A 21717-nucleotide genomic window follows, 5' to 3' on the forward strand; every position below is an offset into this window, starting at 1 on the left:
TGAGTTTAACCAGATTACTGCATCTCATTCCAAGTTGCTGCACAGGTCCATATTGAAAGAGGAGGTATGTTCATTGCAGGAAAGAGAACAAGTATTACAATAAGGGGGAGAAAGGGAAATTGCATTGGAATGTGTTGGGTGGAATCTTTAGCATAAATATGAATTGTGTTAGAAGTTGAAGAGAGATCATTTGTGGAGAGAAGAAAGAGACTTGGCATTTGGAGAAAACCATCAGGGACAGCATTGAAACTAGGATAAGAAGAACTATAGCAGGGGAGCATCCAGAGAGCACACTGTGCAGTATGGAACTGGGAAAAGCAGAAACCACAAAGGAAAGGAAGGTAAGAAAACAAAGACGTGCCACACCTAGTTGAATGCTTTGGAAATGTTAAGGGCCAGGACAAAAGTTATACCAAATCCCTGCGAGAGGAGGGCCAGAGATAAGTCACACAGCAGAAAAGATCATCAATGGACATCATGCCATATTGGTGGTTGGAAAGAAGGAAATGGAATTCTAAGTGCTAGAGAAAGTAGGAGTTAAAGAGAGTTTTGAATACTCTGGAGATAGTGAAATGAGAGCAGTGAACCAATATCTGAAAGGGGTAGAATGATTTCTTGTAAGGATGGGCTGCACCGAGGCATGCTTCCAATATGGAAAAGATTTAATGACCTCTTGTAGAGATGAGCTGCACCAAGGCCTGCTTCTAAGATGGAAAAGTTTAAGTTTATGAACAGTGACAAAATAGATGAGCAAGGTTTGGAGGCTTACTTGCTTAGGACATGAGGGGGGTATGCCATCTAGGTCATACACCTTGCCAACTTGGAGCTAGGAAAATACAAGGGAGACCCTGCATGGAGAAATATTAGGAGGTGGCATATGTTTGATAGGAGATGGAAGTGGACAACTAAATGAAGAGTCAACCAAAGTTGACTTGGAGGAAAAAAGTACTGAAAGAGCAACTTTATTCATTGGAAAAATAGTTATAGATAAAGAAATGGTATTAGACAGTAGTATAGGTTGAATTACAGACATTATTGGAGATGCTTTTGGTGAAGGACCAGAAAGAACTGTCAGTAGAAGTCAAATCAATCCACTTCTTATTTATTAAGGTGTGGTTGACTACAAAGAACAGCTGTGCAATGATTTTTAGCAGAAGTAAAAGCAGATTGGGTTTCAAGGGAAGGGGAGAGTTTTGTGACCTAATGTGCACTTTTCTGATGTGACAGGAAACAGAGCAGGAGTGATCCCACCATTACAGGGGACAGTAAGACCTGGTAGAATAGGGGATGTATGACTCATTCCCAGCCAAGATAACCTCTGCTATACGGTCTGCACAGCTTAGGGTAGCCTTGCCAAGATAACCTCTGTTATGTTGTCAGCAAAGCTATGGGCATCCTGGCATGTGAAGTAGTACTCCTCCTGGGTGAAGTCAGAAAAGCAGCTACGCAGGAATGGCTTTTTTTATAGCTTACAGTCATGGACAAAAGCCCATATCAAGGTTAGGCCCTAATTGAAATATAGAGGTTGATGAAAGAGAGAAAAAAGAGACAAAGAAAAGTACTTACAAACTTGGGAGGAAGTGAAAAGCCTTTCCTTCAAAAAGTACTGGGTAATAGTTCTTGGGAAAGATATGAGAGGGTAGAGAGTTCCAAAGCTTTGATGTTTAGGGTAAGAAATAGTTATCAAAAGAGCTCACCCTTGAGTTACTAAGGGCCACACAGTAATCATGTGATGCAAGCAGGTCAAGTTGGAAGGTTAGCCTGGGAGAATTGATAAGTCAGACCACTTTAAACTTAACTCTGTCTAGTAAGGGTGCAGAGTGAGAATCTTCTCAGATGTAAGAGTAGTACTCCACAAAAGAATGAATCAGTCCTTTGTGTAAGCTGGGCAAATGCTTGGAAGAAAAGTATTGGTAATCTTGGATGAAGAAGGAATATATACCTCTGTTTCCACAACAATAACCCCTGCCATATGTTTAGCAGAGAGTTATATCGAGTTACATAGATACATAGACCACACAGACTTAAGGTCCAGATGAGGTGATCTGGCCTTAAAAAAAAAAAAGCAGAAGGAAAGGATAAGCAAAGCAAATGCTCTTTCACCACCCTCCATTACATGCGAGCAGGAAAACAAGTAAGCCTGATGGAAATTTTTATAGGAAAGTTATAAGGTAGAATGAACATGAATATGTCATGCATCCCATCACCAATGATATGCATCCCTTCTGTTCTTCTTGTAAAGGAAATACTAAGGATAAACTTGGGCTCTAGCCTCTCAACTTACTATGCCCATATTATTCCGGATGTTGAAGAATGATACGGTAATTCTCAATTACTCTCTCAAAGTGGATGACATGGGTTAATCAATGTTAATATGATACCAAAACATGGTCAGGGAGAGATAAGTGGTTGAGAAGGTAGCATGATATACTACTGTGTTATGATGACTGATTAAACAAATTATTCCGTACTGGAGAGTGACAACTGATGATCAAGCCTAGTTTTGAAGATATTAAGGGTGTTGCTCTGAACAACGTTTTCTTGGAGCTTATTCCTTGCATCGGTAATGTCTTTAGTAAAGAAATATTTCGTACAGTCCAGATTAACTCGGTGACCTCTAAGTTTTGATCCATTGCCACTTGGTAATGCTGGCACTGCTGTTGAATCCTTTACATTCTACTAATTTGCCCCAAAGGCACCTCTTCCTTAGGGAGAACAAGTGTAATTTTTGCAGTCTCTCCCCATATGGTTTTGTTGTTCAAGGAGAAATCAATTTAGTTGCTCTTCACTGCAATGCTTCCAATTTAAGAATGTTCTTACTTAGTGGGAGGGCCCAAAACTGCATTGCATATTTGAGGTGTGGTCTGATTAGACTTAGGCATAGTGGCAATATCACATCCTTGCTTTTGTATGTAAAACTTCTTTTTATAAATTCTAACATCCTATTTGCTTTCCTGGTAACTTCATTGCAATAGGATAATTTGAAGTTTTTGGAGACAGGGACCCCCAGATCTCTCGCATTAGGGCTGTCGTTTATCTTGTGGCCCATCAGTTCATAATCAAATTTTTTGATAAGGTCTCCAACTTGTGATAATTGACATTTATTGATGTTGAATGGCATTTACCACAAACAAGACCCTTCAGCAATTTTATCTCGATTGTCTTGTAATCTCAGCCTATTTTCATCACTTAATATGGCACTGCCAATCTTTGTGTCATCTGAAGGATTAGAGACTAGGTTATATAGCCATGTGTCAATACCTTTAATATAAATCATGAAAAATGTAGGACCAAGTACAGATCCCTGGGGGACTCCACTACCAATGGATGACCATGGTGATGTCAATGCTTCCTATCAAGTAACTAGACTTCTATCCAATTTTCTATGCAACCAGGAATCCCAGATGCCCAGACTTTTTGCATCAGTTTAATGTGGGGGACTTTGTTGAATGCTTTTTGGATGTCCAGAAATATTATATCATTTGCTTTTGTCTTGTCACGGTTATTGAATAACATATGATAGAATTCAAGGGGGTTTGTAAAGCTTGATTTGCGTCTTCTAAAACTATGCTGTGTATCATTGATCAGAGTGTGGTGTTCTATATGGGCTACAATTTTATCTCTAATAATTGACTCCAGAAGTTTACATATAATTGATGTGAGGTTAATAGTATGGTCATTACCAGGCAATTCACAGCTTCCCTTTTTGTTTAGGAGTGACGTCTACCAGTTTTCAGTCCTATGGAACTATTCCTTCCTGGAGCAATTTATTGAAAATCTGTGTTAACGGTCTGGCGCTTTTAATCACTCGTGGATAGAAACTATCAGGACCTGGGCTTTTATGAGTCTTCAACTTATCAGTGTTAGTACTCCTCTAACTGTGATGGTGAATTCATGTATCATGTGAGTGCTGTTTTTCTCAAAATTTGTGTCATTGCTTTCTAGCGTAAAAACAGAATTGAAAATTTGTTCAGAGTCGTTACTATGCTTTTATCGTCCACAGTGGGTTCCCCATTGTCATTTACTAAGGTTCCTATTCCACCCCTTATATTTCTTATAATTGATTTTTTTTTCATACTATTCACCGTTTCCCGCATTAGCGAGGCAGCATTAAGAACAGAGGACTGAGCCTTTGAGGAATATCCTCACTTGGCCCCTCTTCTGTTCCTTCTTCAGGAAAATTGAAAACGAGAGGGGAGGATTTCCAGCCCCCCACTCCCTTCCCTTTTAGTCACCTTCTCCGACACACAGGGAATACGTGGAAAGTATTCTTTCTCCGCTATAAAATCTTTTAGGATCTCTATTATTATCTCTTGCAATACTCACTTCACATTCTCACTTGTTATTTTTGAAACAAGCTTTCACTTGTTTTTTGATTGCATAAAATTGTCTCAGTATCTAGGTCATTGTCTGATTTCTTAAGGTTATAGAGTTTATTTCTGTGCCGTATAGTACTTGCAATATCTTCAGAGTACCATTCAGGCTTGTTGTTGGTTATATTGTGTCTGTCATGCATGAGAATGAATGTGACTTGATGGTGCATAAACTGATGTTTAAAACTGGCTCCTTTGGGCATGAACCAACAAGGGTGAGACTTTTTAAAGTGTTGTGCAGCCCATGAAAATCTGCCCTTTTAAAATTAGGGGTAATAGTGCTGGCTTTAGGGGAGTTGGTTTTCTTGTTTACATTGAACCATGCTATGGTCACTAGTGCCTATATATTCAACTTGGGTATTAGTTACTAAGAACTCCTGGGATGCAAGAACAAAATCAAGTATATTAGCTCCCATCGTCAGCTCAGTGATGGTTAGGTAGAGAAAATTGTCTTTGACAAAGTTGATAAGTCTGGCAGATTCACTCTCTACACCTGAGATAGTCAGCCAGTTAATTCTGGAAGATTAGAGTCTCCAAGAATGATTAAGTCTGTATCATGTATTGCTCATTGTAAACTCTCACACGTGACTGTGTCAGTAGCTGCTGGCTGACTATGGCTTTTAAAAGTGACATTTATTTTTTTTGTAGAGTTTGGAAGATTCTGTGCTAATCTTAACACACAAATGTTCAACAGCAGCAGATGTTGTAGTCTAAATTTCGATGGGGTTTAGGTAAGATTTTACATACAGTGCAGTTTCTCCTCCTTCACTGTCTCTGTCCCCTATGAATGATTTCTAGTTTGGTAAATTGTACTCATTAATCAAATCATTCTTTTTTTTAAGTTCAGAAACGTTTCTATTATACCAATGATATCAACGTATTCATTGTTTACGAAACAATGCAATTCAGTATTTTGTTTTGGATGGATCTGATATTCATGTAAAGTCCATTTAATTTCTTTTTGAGTAAATCGAGGAGACTCAACAAAGAATTTATGTAAGTTGTTCCAGACAGCTTTGTTAAGGTGTCAACATTTGCATTTATAGGGGGCTGCTGGAGGAGGAGTTGCCATTAAAACAGATACATCTATGAGAGCATGGTCAGATGAACTAATCGGGGTGATATTGTGTGGCTACAGCATGAAGAATTAGATGTGAAAAACAGATTCTGAGTATTAGGAGCATGGTCACAGTGGTCAGGAATGTGGGCATGATTGTTGATAATTTTCTCTAGATCAGTGGGGATGGAGAATATGAGGGCTTCAGTCCCCCACTGTCTGAAAGGGAGGAGTTCAACCATATCAGACAGTGATTGTTGAAACCTCTTAGATAGAGGATCTTGGCTTGTGAGTGAGAATGTTATGGCCTCATGGCTGGAGTTTTGATGGTCAAAGAGTGTTATAAAATTTGTAGAATTAGCAGAGCAGTAGGTAAAACAAAAGAAAACAGTGGTAGTTGGGAAACAGACCTTTAACCAAATAACATCTGACTTTGGGAACTCAAGGTGTTCCACAGGTGTGTTAATATTGAATATGCACAGATGCTATCTTTGAAATGGAATTATGAGTGATTGTATTTGGATATGAGAAAGGGGCTAGTGAGAACATCATTAGGCAATTGGGTCTCGGAGAAAAGTAAGATATTTTGTAGAGATACTAGACAAATGGTGCTCATAAGAAACGTTACTAGAAAGACCATGAATGTTGGTATGGTGAACAGAAAAAAGAGGCAGATCTGTTAAAGAGGGAATGGTCATGGGAAGGGCCAGTATTACTACTATGTGAGCCTACCAGATCTTTTGGTAATACAGTCAGGCAGGAGTCTGGAGATTCTTAGCACCCCATGATGCAGGGTACAAAAGTTAAGTGGACTCTACCATGTTTGTATATGAAAAGATGGGGCAGACAAGAGATGGCAAGAGAAAGTATGTGAAGAAAATGAGATTTGAGTAGTTGCATTGCGATTGTGGGAGAAAATGATAGATCTCTTCACGTAGTAATATTTGAATAGGTGTATGATGCTTCTAGGGAGAGAAAGATAGGACTCACTGGAAGTTTTGATGAAGATAGAAAGTTCAGCAATCCAAACATGGAGTATGTAAGATGGTTTTGGGCACCACTTTAATGTTCCTGTGTCGGGACGGTAGTATCACCCTGTGCAGCTTCGGTCTACAGCTTACTACCTGGATGGGGGGGGATAGAGGGTAGGCATGCCAAATTAGAAATAATTTAGATGAGATTGTGGTAGGAAGACTATGGGAGGCAAAGCTGGTGCATGAATTGTGGGAGAATTCATAGATAAAAAGAGCTCATATTTGTTGGATGTGGTCATGACACTCAGGAACTCATGAAGGATGTTTAATTAATTGTTCCAGATCATTAAGAAGGGAAAAGAAAGGGCCTCACTTAACCAGGATTAACTAGGGTAGAGCTTCACATAAACTTTGAGATCCCCTTCACAGGGGGTATCAACAATTGGATGTGAAAGAGCAAAACTTCATGGCAAGAACTCATGTAATTGAAGAGTTGTACATAAGTGGAGTGAAATACATGAAACACAAAAGGAAGATTATGGAGAGTAGAGAAATTTTGAGCCAGAAGGCTATAAAGTAAGCAGTAGGTGGGTTTGTACTATAGTAGTCACAGACTTTAACCTTGGAGTAGAAATGAAGGAAGAGACTGTAGACTGAAATCTGTTAATTTAAAGGGGAAGCACCTTGGACAGTTGGGTTTCAAAGAGAAGAAAATGATTGGGGGAAGAAGTGGATAGATGGTATTCCACAGAGAGAAGGTGGGATTTAAGACCATGAACGTAGCAGAAATTAATGTAGAAAGAGCCAGGTCTAAGAGCTGTGGCTAAGTAAGTTGGGTGGCTCTGTGGCTTTCACTTAAGTGGGCCCTGAGAACCAAACAGCCCTTCTCAGCTAGTGGCACAATTCCAATTTGGAGCTGCAGTATTATTTAATTTTTTGCACAAATATGAATTTTCATATTTGAGTGAATCTTTTGAAGGATTGTTAAATGTGTTTGATGATAGGGTGGCAGATGTTGGATGTTTGGGTTTGAAGGTATGGGAAGTGAGAGAGGATTAATTGAGCAAAAAACCACGTTAAAGATACATGACCCAACAGACTCCTTCCTAAATTGTAATCCTCCAAGTGTATGTAATGCAGAAACCACCACCATAACACAAGATTTTGAGAGGGCCATTGAGAGTATGCCTATGCATCTCAGTCCCACGCCTGGACTCCTGCAATTCCGTGTTCTTAGAAATGCAGACCACCTTTAGCATGCACTTTAAATATTCTATGGAGAAAAAGCTTAGATTCTGGCATTATTCCCAATAGTCTGAAAATTACTTATATCATCCCATTCCACAGAGGTGGAAGCAAAGTCATCCGTAAAAGCTACTGACTGACAGCATTAATATCACATATCATTAAGATCTTTGAAAGAGTCTTAAGAGGCAAGCTGATGGAATTAAAGTTGGAAATAATGCAGGAGAATATGGGGGAGATCTTGTCTCTCTCATTTGCTTGATTACTATGATAGGATACTTGAAGCCCTGAAAGAGAAAGAAAATGCAGATTTTACACAGACTTTGCAAAAGCATTTGAGAAATGTGACCAGTGTGTCATGGCATACAAAAAGTAAAAGATGGAATAACAGGAAAAATTGGGAGATGGATATAAAACTTCTTAACAAACAGATCACTACATGTAGCTGTAAACCTCATGCCATCTCCAGTGCCTCTACAGTAAAAAGCTCAGCATTGTAAGGAACTATACTTCCACCCCCCCAATTCCTGATTCATGTTTCTGACATCATTGATGCGAACATGAGCCACAATTTCATATCATCCAATGCAGACAATACAAAAACAGTATAAAATTATCATCTCTAGAAGATGTGGAAAGGCTTCAAAGAGATGTAAATGAAGTCTTTAACTAAGCAACTGAGAATACCATGCTTTTCGGTGGAGATAAGTTTCAATTCCTATGGTATGGGAAAAATGAAGAAATCAAACACAACACAAAATATAATGTAGACAGGCACCATCATAAATCAGTTGAATAATGTGAAAGATTCCTGAGTTTAATGTCTAACATCCTAACCTTTAATGAACACAAAACAATGGTTGCTTCATGCAGTAGGATGACAGGCTGGATCCTGCAGACCTTCAAGACAATAGAAGAAACACCAATGTTGATATCATAAGGTGCTGATTCTTTCATGAATTGAATATTGTTTTGTCTTTTCACTCTCCAAGGCAGGTGAAAATGAGTAATTATAAAATGTTCACAGCCCTTACTAATGTGGCAAAGGATCCAAATTACTGGGAATGGCTGAAATCTCAGAGGTTATACTCCCTGGAGTGTAGACAGGAGAGGTATATCATCATCTATACCTGGAAAAACTTAGAAAGTATGGTTCCCAACTTACATTTGGAAGTAACATCCTGTTGGCATGACAGGCATAGAAGAATGTAAAATACTACCTCTGAAATCCAAACATGTGACATGCCCACAAGTGAGAACACCTTGAACATCTGGGGCATAGGACTACAACAACTTGCCGGCTACCATTATAAACAGGATGGGATGCATGTTAGAGAAGTTTAAGTGCATTGGACAAGTACCTACAAAGTGGACCTAACCAGCCATGCTGTGGGGACTATGTAGGCCTGAGGGCTGTAGCTCCCAATAGCTCGGTTGACCTGCAACCAATTCCAACAGCCTGGGCCCAGCCTAGTCTGTAGGGGGTGAAGACCCCTGAAAACTTCAACACATTTGTACCAGGTATGTATCAGTCATGGGAAATGATACAGTGAAAAGAGATGAGGTGGTGAAAGCCTTGGTTGAAATATATCAAGCGACTGATAGGTCTGATAGATTTTTCTGTCTAAATTTAGCTAAGGACATCTCTAACAACTTCTGTTGCTCTACTTTTCCTTCACTTTTCCATTCTGACGGTACTATAACTGTCTCTTCCATAGGCAGAGCAACTCTCTTTGGTTCCTGTTTCTTCTTTAACTCCACCTTAGATAAATCTTAACTTTGTGATGCTCTTCTTACTAATCCTGTGCACCTCCATGTAATCTCTTTTCGGACTGTCCAAGAAACACTTCTCTCTCTGGACACAAGCAAGGCTTATGGTCCTGATGGCATCCATCCCTATGTACTGAAAGAGTGTGCCTCTAAACTTGCACCTGTCATTGCTCATCTGTTCTATTTCTGTTTAAAAGCCAAAACTTTTCCTTCTCCTTGGAAACATGCATTGATACATCCCATCCCTGAGAAGTGTGACCATTCTGATCCCCCTATCACCCTATTGCTTTGACATGTACCATTTCGAAAGTCTTTGGATCGTTCCTCAACACCCATATCCTTAGACACCTCAAAACTCAGTCTTCTCTCTAATCACCAGTATGGCTTTTGTAAAGTGAGATCCAGTGGTGGTATTTTTTTTTTTTTTTAATCTTACTAATGTCTGGTCATCATCCCTGAAAGATTTTGGGGTCATATGAAGTCGCCCATTACATATCTAAGGCTTTTGACAATGTGTATCATCATGATCTCATTTCTATGCTCCACTTTCTCACTTTGCTCCTTCATACTTAGCTTCCTCTTCTGCCCATCTATCTCTGAGGTTGTTGCCCTTCTCCGTCAACAGCAGTATCCCCTCAAGGTTCTCTCTTGTCCCTTGCACTCTTTCTCCTTTTCTTCACCAATTTCCTCTTTTCCACAAATAATCAAATGCACTTATATGCTGATGACTCAGCACTGCATTCATCCACATCCTTCAATTCTGCTCCTTCTTCCCTCACTCGATCTGCTTCTTGTCAAGTTTAATGCCTCCAAGACTCATTTTCTACATATCTCTCTGTTGAAAACACCTCACAACTCTTTATCTCTTCTTTAATGGTTCTGTAATTCAACCCCTCTACTTAATGAAGATACTTTGTATTACTGTAACATCCAATCTTTCTTGGAGACCCCACAGTATGGGAACAGCCAAGTCTGCCTGTAAGAAACTGTGTGTCCTGTTTAGATGTAGAAACTTCTTCTGAACAGTTGCTCCATTTATACAAAGGATTGATTGGCCCTTGTATGGAGTACTACTCTCTCAAATGGGCTGGTTCTAGCTCTGCATCCTTACCTAAGAGAGTTGAGTTGAAAGTGGTCCAACTCATAAACTTTCTCAGGCCAACTTCCAAACTTGACCCTCTTACCATACACTGCAATATTGGTTCACTTTTCCTCTTCTGTAAGTATTACTTTGGCTTTTAGTCCTGAGAGCTGGAACACACAATACTTGGCGGGTTCCTGCATCATATGATTACTGTGTGGCCATTGGCAACTGAAGCATGGGCTGTTTTGATAACTGTTTCTTATCCTGCACATTGGAACGCTACCTTTGCATGTCTTTCCCAATAACTATGACCTGGCATATTTTAAAAGACAGGTTTTTCTCTTCCTCCAAAATTCTTGAATATTTTCCCGTGTGTCTTCTTTTTCCCCTTTTATAATCCTCTCTATGTTTCAGTTAATGCCTGACCTTAATGTTTATGTTTGTCTGAGAGAGAGAGAGAGAGAGAGAGAGAGAGAGAGAGAGAGAGAGAGAGAGAGAGAGAGAGAGAGAGAGGAGAGGGAGAAAGGAGAGGGAGAGAGGAGAGAGAGAGAGAGAGAGAGAGAGAGAGAGAGAGAGAGAGAGAGAGAGAGAGAGAGAGGAATTTCTTTAGAAAAGGGGGGGGACTCCATTGTTGATTGGTTATTTAGGATTTTCATGTATGTATGTATTGAATATGGTGAGTTGCCTAAGGATTAGCAGAATGCATGTTTAGTGTCATTATTTGAAGTGTTCAAACTACAGAAATATAAGTTTGTCAAGTGTACCTGGTAGGTCACGTGGGAGAATGGTGATTGAGAGGGTGAAGGTGTGTACAAAGTATCAGACCTGAACACTTGAATATGCAGCTGTCTTTCCATCTAATTTTCGTGTCTTTAGGTATTACCCTAAGCCGCTGTCTTTTGTGAATGTGCTTACTGACAGTGGAGGCATTAAGGGTACATATCTAATTGGCTTTGCATTTCCATGCTCAGTAACGTTATTATCTCTTATTCAGAGGCCATCAGGTCAGTGACATCTGATGACTGTGCATTTGGGGGTCAGTAATTGGTTGGCCCTTGAAAGAAACTTGTAAGGTGCTGAGGTGGTTTAGGTAGGCTTTGTGTGTTAGGGTCCGGCTGATATGAATCGAGTTCTAAAGCTTTAAGTCTTGTCTCTTCTCAGTTTCAGCATCACAGTAACTACTGTAATACCTTGTCTCATTGAGTGCTATGTCTGCTTCATTTGAGATGTATGGTTTGGTCACCGTAGGCAGGTCTCATTTTATGTCTTTAATTTAAGCAGATTAGTACAAGTAGGCTTTCATTCAGATGTTTCACTTAGCATTTCCACCCAGTTGAATATTGGCTGACCTAATAGCTATGCCAGAAACATTCCAAAGGATTTTACACCTGTTGTATTTGTACATGAAGTATTTAACATCTTATTTTTTTTCTTTTTTTTAATATCATGCATGATTATCCAAACCTCACTGGTAATCACTTGTTTCTTTATGTTTTTTCCAGGATGATTTTCTAAGATTTTCTTTAAATGCTTTATTGTATCATCATGTACTTTTCAAATAATATTCAGAAAAACCTTTCTGTGGCAGTACACCATCAGTATATCCATTGGTGAAATGACACATGCAAATTAAAGTAATGATGATTTTATCTTTGACTTATTGATACACTTGGTTTCCCTATTTATACCCATTTTCATTCTGATTTCACTCCCATTCATAATCTTTAAGTGAATCATATTACCTCTTCATTCTCCCAGCTTGTGAAAGTGATCTTTTTTCCTTTTATATCTGTTTCCTGTCACTCGTAAAAAGATCAGTATTTGGCACTTTTATTAAACCCGTGCACTGGGCATTACAGTGTAAACAGTAATACATTTTCTTTGAATTCTCTCATAGCATGTGTCCCCCGAAGAATGTGTTGTGGCACTGAATGAATGTGAGTGGGATGTACATCGTGCCCTTAAGTTAATACGCCTTCAGCTGTTACTTCCAGCTCATCGTGTACCAATAGAAGCAGCTCGACACACTTTAGCTTCTTTCTCTTGGGATGTTAGCAAGGCAGCATCCTACTTTATGGCCACAGGTGGAATTAGTGAAGATACAGCACAAGTTTGATCACTGAAGAAGGATGCTTACAGAAACCATGGAAAAAATTGTCATGAGGATATGGTTTGCTCTATTGAATTTTCACCAGTTAATACAACCTGCTATTTGTTTAGTGAAAGAGCATTACATTACAACTGCTGTATCTATGGAGGGAAAAAATTTCGACTCTTTTAAGCCCTACACTTGCAATGAAGAAAATTGAGACACAAAGAAAACTTCTGAAAGTTTGAGTTAGACGCGTATTTATTATAAATTTGAAATGTTCAAGGCATTATTATTTTGGCAGTTGTAGATGGATTTTTTCTTTTTCTCTTCTGTGTTTGATCAAAACTCTTATAGTGTTGCAGTTTTATTTTGTCAGGCAGTATGAATATTTTTTTTCATGATTGTCTCTATTATCATATTAGACTGCATTTATAATGGGGGAGAGCAAAACTTGATTTTGATGTCACTTTCTGCACACACATTTATTTCCTAAAACACTTCCATCTTTTTTAAATGATGTGTATTTAATAATACTGACTTCATGATTTTTTGTATAATATGTATATCATTGATAAGAGATGAAGCAGTTCATGTTATTGACAGAAACTCAATGCTCTATGTAAATCATGAGGATGTGCACAAACATATATGGTACGGAAACAGCTGAAATGTTGTATTTCATTGTAAGCACATTTTTTTCCGTTTTGTACATAATATGTTTATAAATACTTTTGGATTCTTTGTCCAGTTATTGTGTTCAGAATTATAGATGTGTTCAAAAAATTATTTCTTTATGAGAATGTTAGTTGATCATCAAATAGGTTGCATGAAATGCACTATTTATTAGAGAGGCTGGTGAGTTCAGCTTGACACAAACTGGCTTTCTATGATGCCACTCATTATCATCAGCTAACTTTCTGAAAAGAAGGCAAGTATCCAAATACATCTCGTATTTATTTGATAGTCTTCCATCTAATAGTATTTAGATGTGGATGAGAACTGATAGAAATTAATAAAGAGCTTTAAGCTTAAATCCCCACTATATATATATATATATATATATATATATATATATATATATATATATATATATATATATATATATATGCATACATTTGCCATTTCCCATGTGACTGAGTAGTGTCAAGAACAGATGACAGAGCCTTAGAGGGGAAATTCCTCTCCTGGCACATTGTTTTGCCTTTTTCTTTTGGAAAGTAATACAGGAAGGGACAATTTCCAGCCACCTGCTCCCGCCCCTTTAAGTTGCCTTTTGCGGCATGCAGGAAACTTGGGCAGAGGTAGAGGGAATAAGAAACGGGAGACCAAATTGGAGGTGGAAGGATGGAGTGAAAAAGATTTTGAGCAATTGGGGCCTGAACATGCAGGAAGGTGAGAGGCATGCAAGGAATAGAGTGAATTAGAATGATGTGGTATACCAGGGTCGACGTGCTGTCAATGGACTGAAATATGGAGAGGTCTGTGGGGCCTGGATGTGGATAGGGAGTTGTGGGTTCAGTGCATTACACATGACAGCTAGAGACTGAGTGTGAACAAATGTGGCCTTTTTTTTTTTTGTAGGTTTTCCTGGCGCAACCTCGCTGATGCAGGGATGGCGGTGCTGATTCCCTTGGGGTGGGGTGGCACCAGGAATGAACAAAGGCATGCAAGTTTGAATATGTAAGTGGATATATATGTATATGTCTGGTGTGTGTATGTATATGTTCATGTGTATATGTGCATATATGGGCATTTATGTATACATATGTGTATATGAGTAGATGGGCCTTTCTTTGTTTCCTGGCACTACCTCGCTGATGCAGGAAACCAAATATGTATAATGATAATAATGATAATAATATATATATATTATCCCTGAGAATTGTAACTTCATATTCCCTGCATGTCGTGGAAGGTGACAAAAGGGGTGGGGGCGGGCAGGTAGTGGCTGCAAATCCTCCCTTCCTGATTTACTTTCCAAGAGAAGTTACAAAGAAGGGGGCCAAGTGAGACTTTTTCCCCTCTTAGGCTCTGTCATCTGTTCTTGATGCTACCTTGCTCACATGGGATATGGTGAATATTTTTTTTGGGAAGGATATATATATATATATATATATATATATATATATATATATATATATATATATATATATATATATATATATATATATATATATATATATATAAAATTCCCCCCCCCCCTTTCTTTTCATTATGTAACTTACCCATTACATTGTATCACTGCATAATAAGAACATTATAGTATAGTATGTAGGTTTTTGTCCTGTAAGGAAAATAATTCTAAAATCACACGCCATTGCATATTTTCATACTTTTGTATTTTTATATGATGAATACCTGTCCTTTAGCAAATGTCTACTTATATCAAAATTTTTAAGTGATTCAAAAAGTTAAAATTCAAACTATTGTGCAAAATCATGTTGTGTTTGGTTGAAGTCAGAGCTTGGATTTTGTTATTTTGATTATTCTTTTATGATTTAAATGGTGTTAAATCATATTTAGCCATTGTGGTATGGATTTATGTAATTAGCAAGTGCAATCATTGTATGTCTGTAGTTGAATATATAAATGACCTTAAACTTGTTTTTCAACACCTGAAATCTGACCATGTAGACAGTATAGTTGTGTAGCATAGACAAATTTGTGATGCAGGAATGCCCATAAGTATATGCATGCAGAGTTATATTGAAGAAAAGTTGAAAAAACATGATGGCTGAAATTTTCCAGGCAAGATAAAACTGGTAGGACAGTAGCTTAATGAATAAGAGGATTAAGTGGGGGTTTTGTAACATCAAATGATAGCAATATGTCAGTGAGGATGAAGGGGGTCAGGTGAGGGCTTATCAAAGGACAGCAATGTGTAGGTCACTATGAGGGGGGGGGGGGGGGGGGGGGGGTCAGGTGGGGGTTTGTCGTATCTAATGATAGCTGTGTTGGTCAGTATGAGGGGGTCAGGCAGGGACTTGTCATATCAAAGGACAGCAATATGTAGATCAGAACGAGGGGGGTCAGGTGGGGACTTGTCATATCCAATAATAATGTAAGTCAGCATTAGAGGGTCTGGTGGGGTGCTTATCGTATCCATTGATAGTAATGTTTGGGTCAATATGAGAGGGTCTGGTGGGGACTTGTAATATCCAATGATAGCAATACAAAGGTGAGTATAAGAGGGCCAGGTGGGGGTTGTAATGTCCAGTGATAGTTATATGCAGCTGAGTTTGAGAGGGTTTGGTGGGGACTTGTTATATCAAATGATAGTAATATGTAGCTTATCCTTTTATCTGGAATAGTCGAACTAGAAATATGGATGAAGATGGAAGGAGAATAGAGGCAGAGACGTTGAGAAATGAAATTGGAAAATGGGATAAATGAAATGATAAACATATTTGAATTTGGGAGAGCATGTGAAAGAAGAGAGTAAATGTGAATAAAGAGAAGAGAGACAAATTCTTTGGAGTATGAGTTTGAATGAAAAGAACTTGGAGTTAGTGGAGTGTTTTAGATGCCTAGGAGTGAATATGGCAGTGAATGGAACTATGGGATCTGAAGAGAACCACAGGGTTGGTGAGGGAGCAAAGGTCCCAAGGGCAGAGGAATGTGTGGAAAGAGATGTCACTGTTTTGAAGGGAAAAGATGGGTATGTTTGCTGGTATAGGAGTTGTGTTGTTGCTGAATAGATGCGAGTTGTGAGCCTTAAACAAAAAATAAAAAATGTTGGTAGACGTGTTGGAATGACTGAGGACGATATTTTGTCTGAAGAGGAATGGTTGAATAAGTTGATAAGGTAAGAGAGAGGTTTGGTAATAAGAGGAGTTTGAATGATAAAGCTGAGGAGAGAGTGTTGAAATGGACATACAGAGAGGGGATGACTGCAAGAGAATACAAGTCAGATGTGAAGGGAACAAAGAAAAGTGGGAAAAAAGAAATTGGAAGATGCTTTGAAGGTCTGGGGCCTGAACATGCAGGTTGTAAGGTATGCAAAAGGGACAGAGTGAACTGGAGAGATATGGTATACAAGTGAATGAGTATTTTCAATGGGCTGAACCAGGATATGTAGTTGTGGAAACCATGGAAAGGTGTGTGGGGCCTGGCTGTATAATAGTGAACCTGGTTTTGCTACATTATATACAACAACTAAAGGGGTGAATCTGAGGGAATTGGGACATTTCTATATTTGTTCCTGGTATTACCTTGCTGATGTAGGAAAGGTTGAGCACGTGAAAAAAAAAAAGATACAAAGGGAAGAGGAGATACCGTGAAAGTACTTGGAGACTGCATTAATGTAGGTTGGCATGGTTATATACACTATCCATAAAGATTGTAAAAAGAAGGAAAGCATCCTGAAATGATGAATTATGGAAGTTTGCCAAAAAGAGAAAAAAGTGTGTGGAAGGAGAAGAGAATCTCCACCTAGTAATGAGTAGATAGTAAAGTGTGCAGAATATAAAGCATGCATGAAAAAGCTACTGAAAATACATAGAGCAGCAAATAACAGTCTCTGAAGAGGGATGAATGAAAACTGAAGGGAGAGTAACGTGATTTTGTAAATATATGCAAATAGACACAGAGAGGAAACATGTATGGAAAGTGATGATATACTAAGCTGGTCTGGGAGAGTGACTCCCACACCAGTTTAGTATATCATCACTTACCATACATGTTTCCCTTCTGTGTTTATTTGCATATATTTCCAAAATCATGTTACTCTCCCTTCAGTTTTCATTCATCCCTCTTCTGAAATTGGAAGAATGAAGTCTACAGAAAGTAAACTGATTGGGATATCATCTGTTCAATAAAAATACAGGTCAGGATAGTGTGGATAGGTATAGAGGTGACGAAGCCATTACAGAGGAAGAGGAGTAATATGATCTTAGAAAGAAATAAAGAAAAAAAAGGCAGGTGTATGTGTAGGGTGGTGAATGAGACACTGAAGAAAGTACATAAAGCTGTAGCTGAACAGATTTGGAAAGTGTTTGTGGAAGTATATGGTAAGAAGGTTGTGTTTGCTTGCATGAAAGTACTGATTGTCCTGTTGTATAGAGAGTGCATATATTTGTAAGAATAAGTCTTCATATCAAAGTTGATACAATATTTGATAGGATTATGTCTGATTATGCTAAAGAAATTAGTAAATCTGCTTAGGTCAATTCAGGCAGGAAGTTTAGGATGTTCTCAATCAGATCTTTGTGTTCCCTTAAGTGTAGACTGAAATCTGTTGTGAATACCTTACGAAACATTTCCTAATGTACATACTTGAATGCAAATTTAATATTTGCCAGCAGACAGACAGCTTCTTACAATTCTCATGATGTGGAGCTCAGGCAACTAATTAAACACAATATTGACAACTTGAACTCAAATGCAGATTCTTGTCAATTATTTCCTTCTAGGTTATCATTGCACTGAAGCCTTCTCACTTTCTCCCATTCTCATCACCTTGCTGTTATTTGGACTTGGACTTGGCCCAGGTACTCATTATTATCATTCCTTATTTCCCTCACGACTTTGGCATCATCCACAAAGCTGTTTAGGAAGAAATCAAGGTAAGTCCACACACCAATAAAAACAGTGGGCCAAAGACTGAGCCCTGCAGCATGGCATTTGTGATACCAGCTAAATTCAAGAATGTGCCTCTTACCTGCATCCTTTGTTCTCCCCTCTTCCACAAAAGCAATCTTTCATTCAGTAAAGAAATTTGCCCCTCATTCCAAACTGTAATTCTGCCTTCTATATCAATTGCTGATGAGGTATTTCTGATAAGGTACTGTGTCAGAAGCTTTTTGGTAATCAATGATCTCAATGTATCCAACCATCTCTTTGATATAAGATAGAACTCACCCTATTGTAGAAGTCTAAAAGATTCCCAGTGCATGATCTTTGCTTGAGACTGTGTAGCCTCTCAGTTGGGTAATTTCTCCTCTACTAGTAGCCATACATATACTTTCTGATTATCTTTTTTAGTTTTATAAACTATGCTTTTTAGTGAGACTAGCCTGTAGTTCAAAGCATATTCCCAGTCACCTTTCCTAGATATTGGCACTATCCATTTCTGTATCTTTTACGACTTTTTCCACCTAGCTAATGCTGGTGCAATATAGTTCTCATTATGAAAGCATTTCAATTTATCATTCATCTCCTCTCATATTTCCTCATCACCCGCATGAATTTTTTTCCTCTAAATTCTTTAGCATTATTAGCACTCTTCAAGTGACAATCAGCTTCTGATGAACGTATGGAAAAGTTTTGAGCTGTCTTGCTTTGCCCACAATGATCATTTCAAAATCTCTGTTCTTTCCCCCTTACCATCTAGTACTCATTCCTTTCTCTCCTGTATCTTTCATGTGTTTCATCCGTCATAACACATCCCCAAACTTTATCCCCTAATGGTATTTCTGGTTGAACCATCTCTCTGTTCATTTTCATGCTCCTCCTTTATTGGCCTCCAAAGGTACATATGCTTTGATCCCTTCATTGTAGTTTTCACACATCCTTTCATAGCACTCATTTTAAAACAACCTTTCTCATAAAGAACTTGATCAGCTCCACTGTATTTCCTTCCTCCTTAAGTCCTGTGCCTTTTCTGGTCCCCCTTCACATCCTCCAACACTTAATCAAAATTAAGCACTACAGGATCTCTTTTTCTAAGAGGAGCATCATATTTCATATGTTCCATTTCTGTGCTGCTACAGAATGTGTAAAGACAAGGTCAAGGTGGTGTATAAACCCTCTTAGTTCTTGTACTCGAAAGATATTTGACACCATGTATAGGTAGAGAAAGGTAGACGCGACTTCAAGGTAGAGGGAGACTGACAGCAAGTGGAGGTAGAGGAAGGTAGACGCCACGTGGAGGTAGAGGAAGGTTGGCACCACGTGGAAATAGAAGAAGGTTGGCAAGCGAATACAGGAAGTTCTGTACATCTTCAAGGAATTTGTGCTTTCATGACTCATTATCTCCACAGGAATATCTAATCAATAATTCAGTCTCCAAGGAGAGAGTATCTCACCGCATCTTTCACCACCCTGGTTGTTCTTTTATTGTTAGCAACAAAAACCTACTATGGGTAGGTGCAGTCGCTTGAAGGGTTTTAAACTAATAGCACAATTATACACTTCCCACCCACAATAATTTTTCCTTTTGTGTATTACCTGAAAGTGTCAGCTACTGCTATTTCCTGGTATTTAATGGTATCCTTTATCAAGAGGCCAAATCCCACCCAACTCCTCTTACTTTACAGTATCTTCTCTGTCCCTGCTTGCTGTCATGTACCTGTTTTGGCAAATCTGTTAGACTTTAGCTATCACATGGGTTTTATCTCCACCATTCCAACAATATTAGTATGCTACCTCTCATACTCCAGCTCCTTTCCATTTCTCACCAAGCCATCTAATCTGTATACAGAACCTTCACCCTAAGGTACATAGTAATAATTCATTCTAACCTCTTTGAGCAAGAAAGGTGCGGTGCTACATTTGTTAGTAGTTCATTCCATTCTCCCAGAGTTAGAAGTGGGGAGCATTGTTCCTTCCTCTGGCATCATCTGATTTTCTTTTTTTGCCTTTTGTTAGTTCTTTCTGGCTCTCTCTTTTTTCTTCATCAGGTACTCTTGATAAGTTATTTATTTTTCACACGTTTCTGAAGCAGGCAAGGCTTTGTTAAGTAAAATGCAAACAATCTTGATCCCACTTTAAGAAAATAAGAAAATTAGTAATACTATCTAGAAAAACTTCCTTTTTATGAAAACAGTACGAGCTGTGGAGTATTTCTAGACAAAAATTGCTTATTACTGAGCGAAAAAATTTCAAGAAGTATGGAAAGAGCCGTGGAAACTAAACTGACTTGGATACTAGGAAAGCATGTAAGAAATTCAGGTTGATGGAAAACAGTGAAAATTGTCAGCAACTTGTGAAAATACAAAGAGCATATAAAATGGTCAAAAGACAAAGTAACAATGAACATAAAAAAAGAATTTCTGCAAATGTTACAAAATAACCATAATGAATTCTTCAAAATACAAAAGACAAAGAAATGATGTAAAAGACAAAATTGAACCTCTAATCACCAAATTCAATTTGTAATTGATAAAATAGAACCTCTAATCACCAAATTCAATAGAGTAACTGATGAAAACAAGGAAATGGTTTTCATATTGAATCCTTTAACTCTTGAAGAGAGAGGCAGGTATACAGTCTGCAGAGGGTGAGGGGGGCCTGGGAAGTATATCAGTTGCTGTTTCCTGATGGCACACCAGTGGTGGCAGATTCGAGTAAGAAATTGAGGGAGTTGATGTCTGAGTTTAAGAGTGTGTGAGAAATGTGAATTGAGAGCAAATGTGAATGAAAGCAAGATTATTAGATTAAGTAGAGCAGGGAGACAGGTTAGTTGGGATGCGAGTTTGAACACAGAAAAATTGGATTAAGTGAAGTGTTTTAGTTTCCTGTGAGTGGACATGGCAGCGAATGGAATCATGGAAGCAGAGGTGTGTTGTTAGTGGGTGAGGGGGCGAAGGTTTTGGGAGCATTAAGGAATGTGAGATGTTACTATTTGGAAGGGTATGTTTGAAGGTATTGTAGTCCCAACACTGTATGGATGCAAGGCATGGACTATAGATGAGAATTTATGGAAGTGGGTGGTGATGGAAATGAAATGTGGGTTGATAGAGTAAGAAATAACAGGGTAAGAGAGAGGTTTGGTAACAAGAAGAGAATGGTTGAGGGAGTTGAAGAGGGTGTGCTGAAATGGTTTGGACTTACAGAGAGAATGAGTGACAAAGAGAATACACATGTCATATGTTGATGGGACAAGGAGAAGGGCAAGAACAAATTGGAAACAAAAGGATGGAGTGAAACAGGTTTTGAGTGCTCAGGGCCTGAACATGGATGAAAGTGTGATGTGGTATACAAGTGAAGCCATGCCTGAACCAGTGGATATGAAGGAAACAGGACAAAATACAGGAAAGTTTGTAGGGCTTGGTTGTGGATAGGGGGCTATCGTTTTAGTGCATTATATACGACATCTAAAGAATGGATGTGATGAAATGAAGTCCTTTCTTCATCTGTTCCTGGTGTGATCTCTCTAGCACAGTATATGGTAAACATGTATT

General features: G+C 38.5%; 2 protein-coding genes across 7 annotated transcripts in view; one reads left to right on the forward strand and one right to left on the reverse strand.

Moving 5' to 3' along the window:
• Positions 1-15195, forward strand: part of LOC139757564 (activated Cdc42 kinase-like) — a 206216-nt gene extending 191021 nt beyond the window's left edge. For 4 of the 5 annotated variants that reach the window (XM_071678166.1, XM_071678168.1, XM_071678167.1 and 1 more), the window contains one exon: positions 12401-15195. In XM_071678166.1, the coding sequence (XP_071534267.1) occupies positions 12401-12619 (219 nt within the window). In that variant the 3' untranslated portion in view covers positions 12620-15195. The remainder of the gene's footprint in view (positions 1-12400) is intronic. The other variant, XM_071678170.1, reaches the window with a different exon arrangement.
• LOC139757566 (uncharacterized) overlaps positions 3851-21717 on the reverse strand; it is a 52182-nt gene continuing 34315 nt past the window's right edge. The window contains exons 3-4 of one of the 2 annotated variants that reach the window (XR_011714668.1): positions 20056-20249; positions 3851-7936 (exon numbers count right to left, since the gene is read on the reverse strand). The gene's annotated coding sequence lies outside the window, so the exon portion shown is untranslated. Of the gene's footprint in view, positions 7937-17349; positions 18140-20055; positions 20250-21717 lie in introns of those variants that run through there. The other variant, XR_011714667.1, reaches the window with a different exon arrangement.

The sequence above is a fragment of the Panulirus ornatus genome, chromosome 27 (genome assembly GCF_036320965.1).
Source record: "Panulirus ornatus isolate Po-2019 chromosome 27, ASM3632096v1, whole genome shotgun sequence".
Lineage (NCBI taxonomy): Eukaryota > Metazoa > Arthropoda > Malacostraca > Decapoda > Palinuridae > Panulirus > Panulirus ornatus.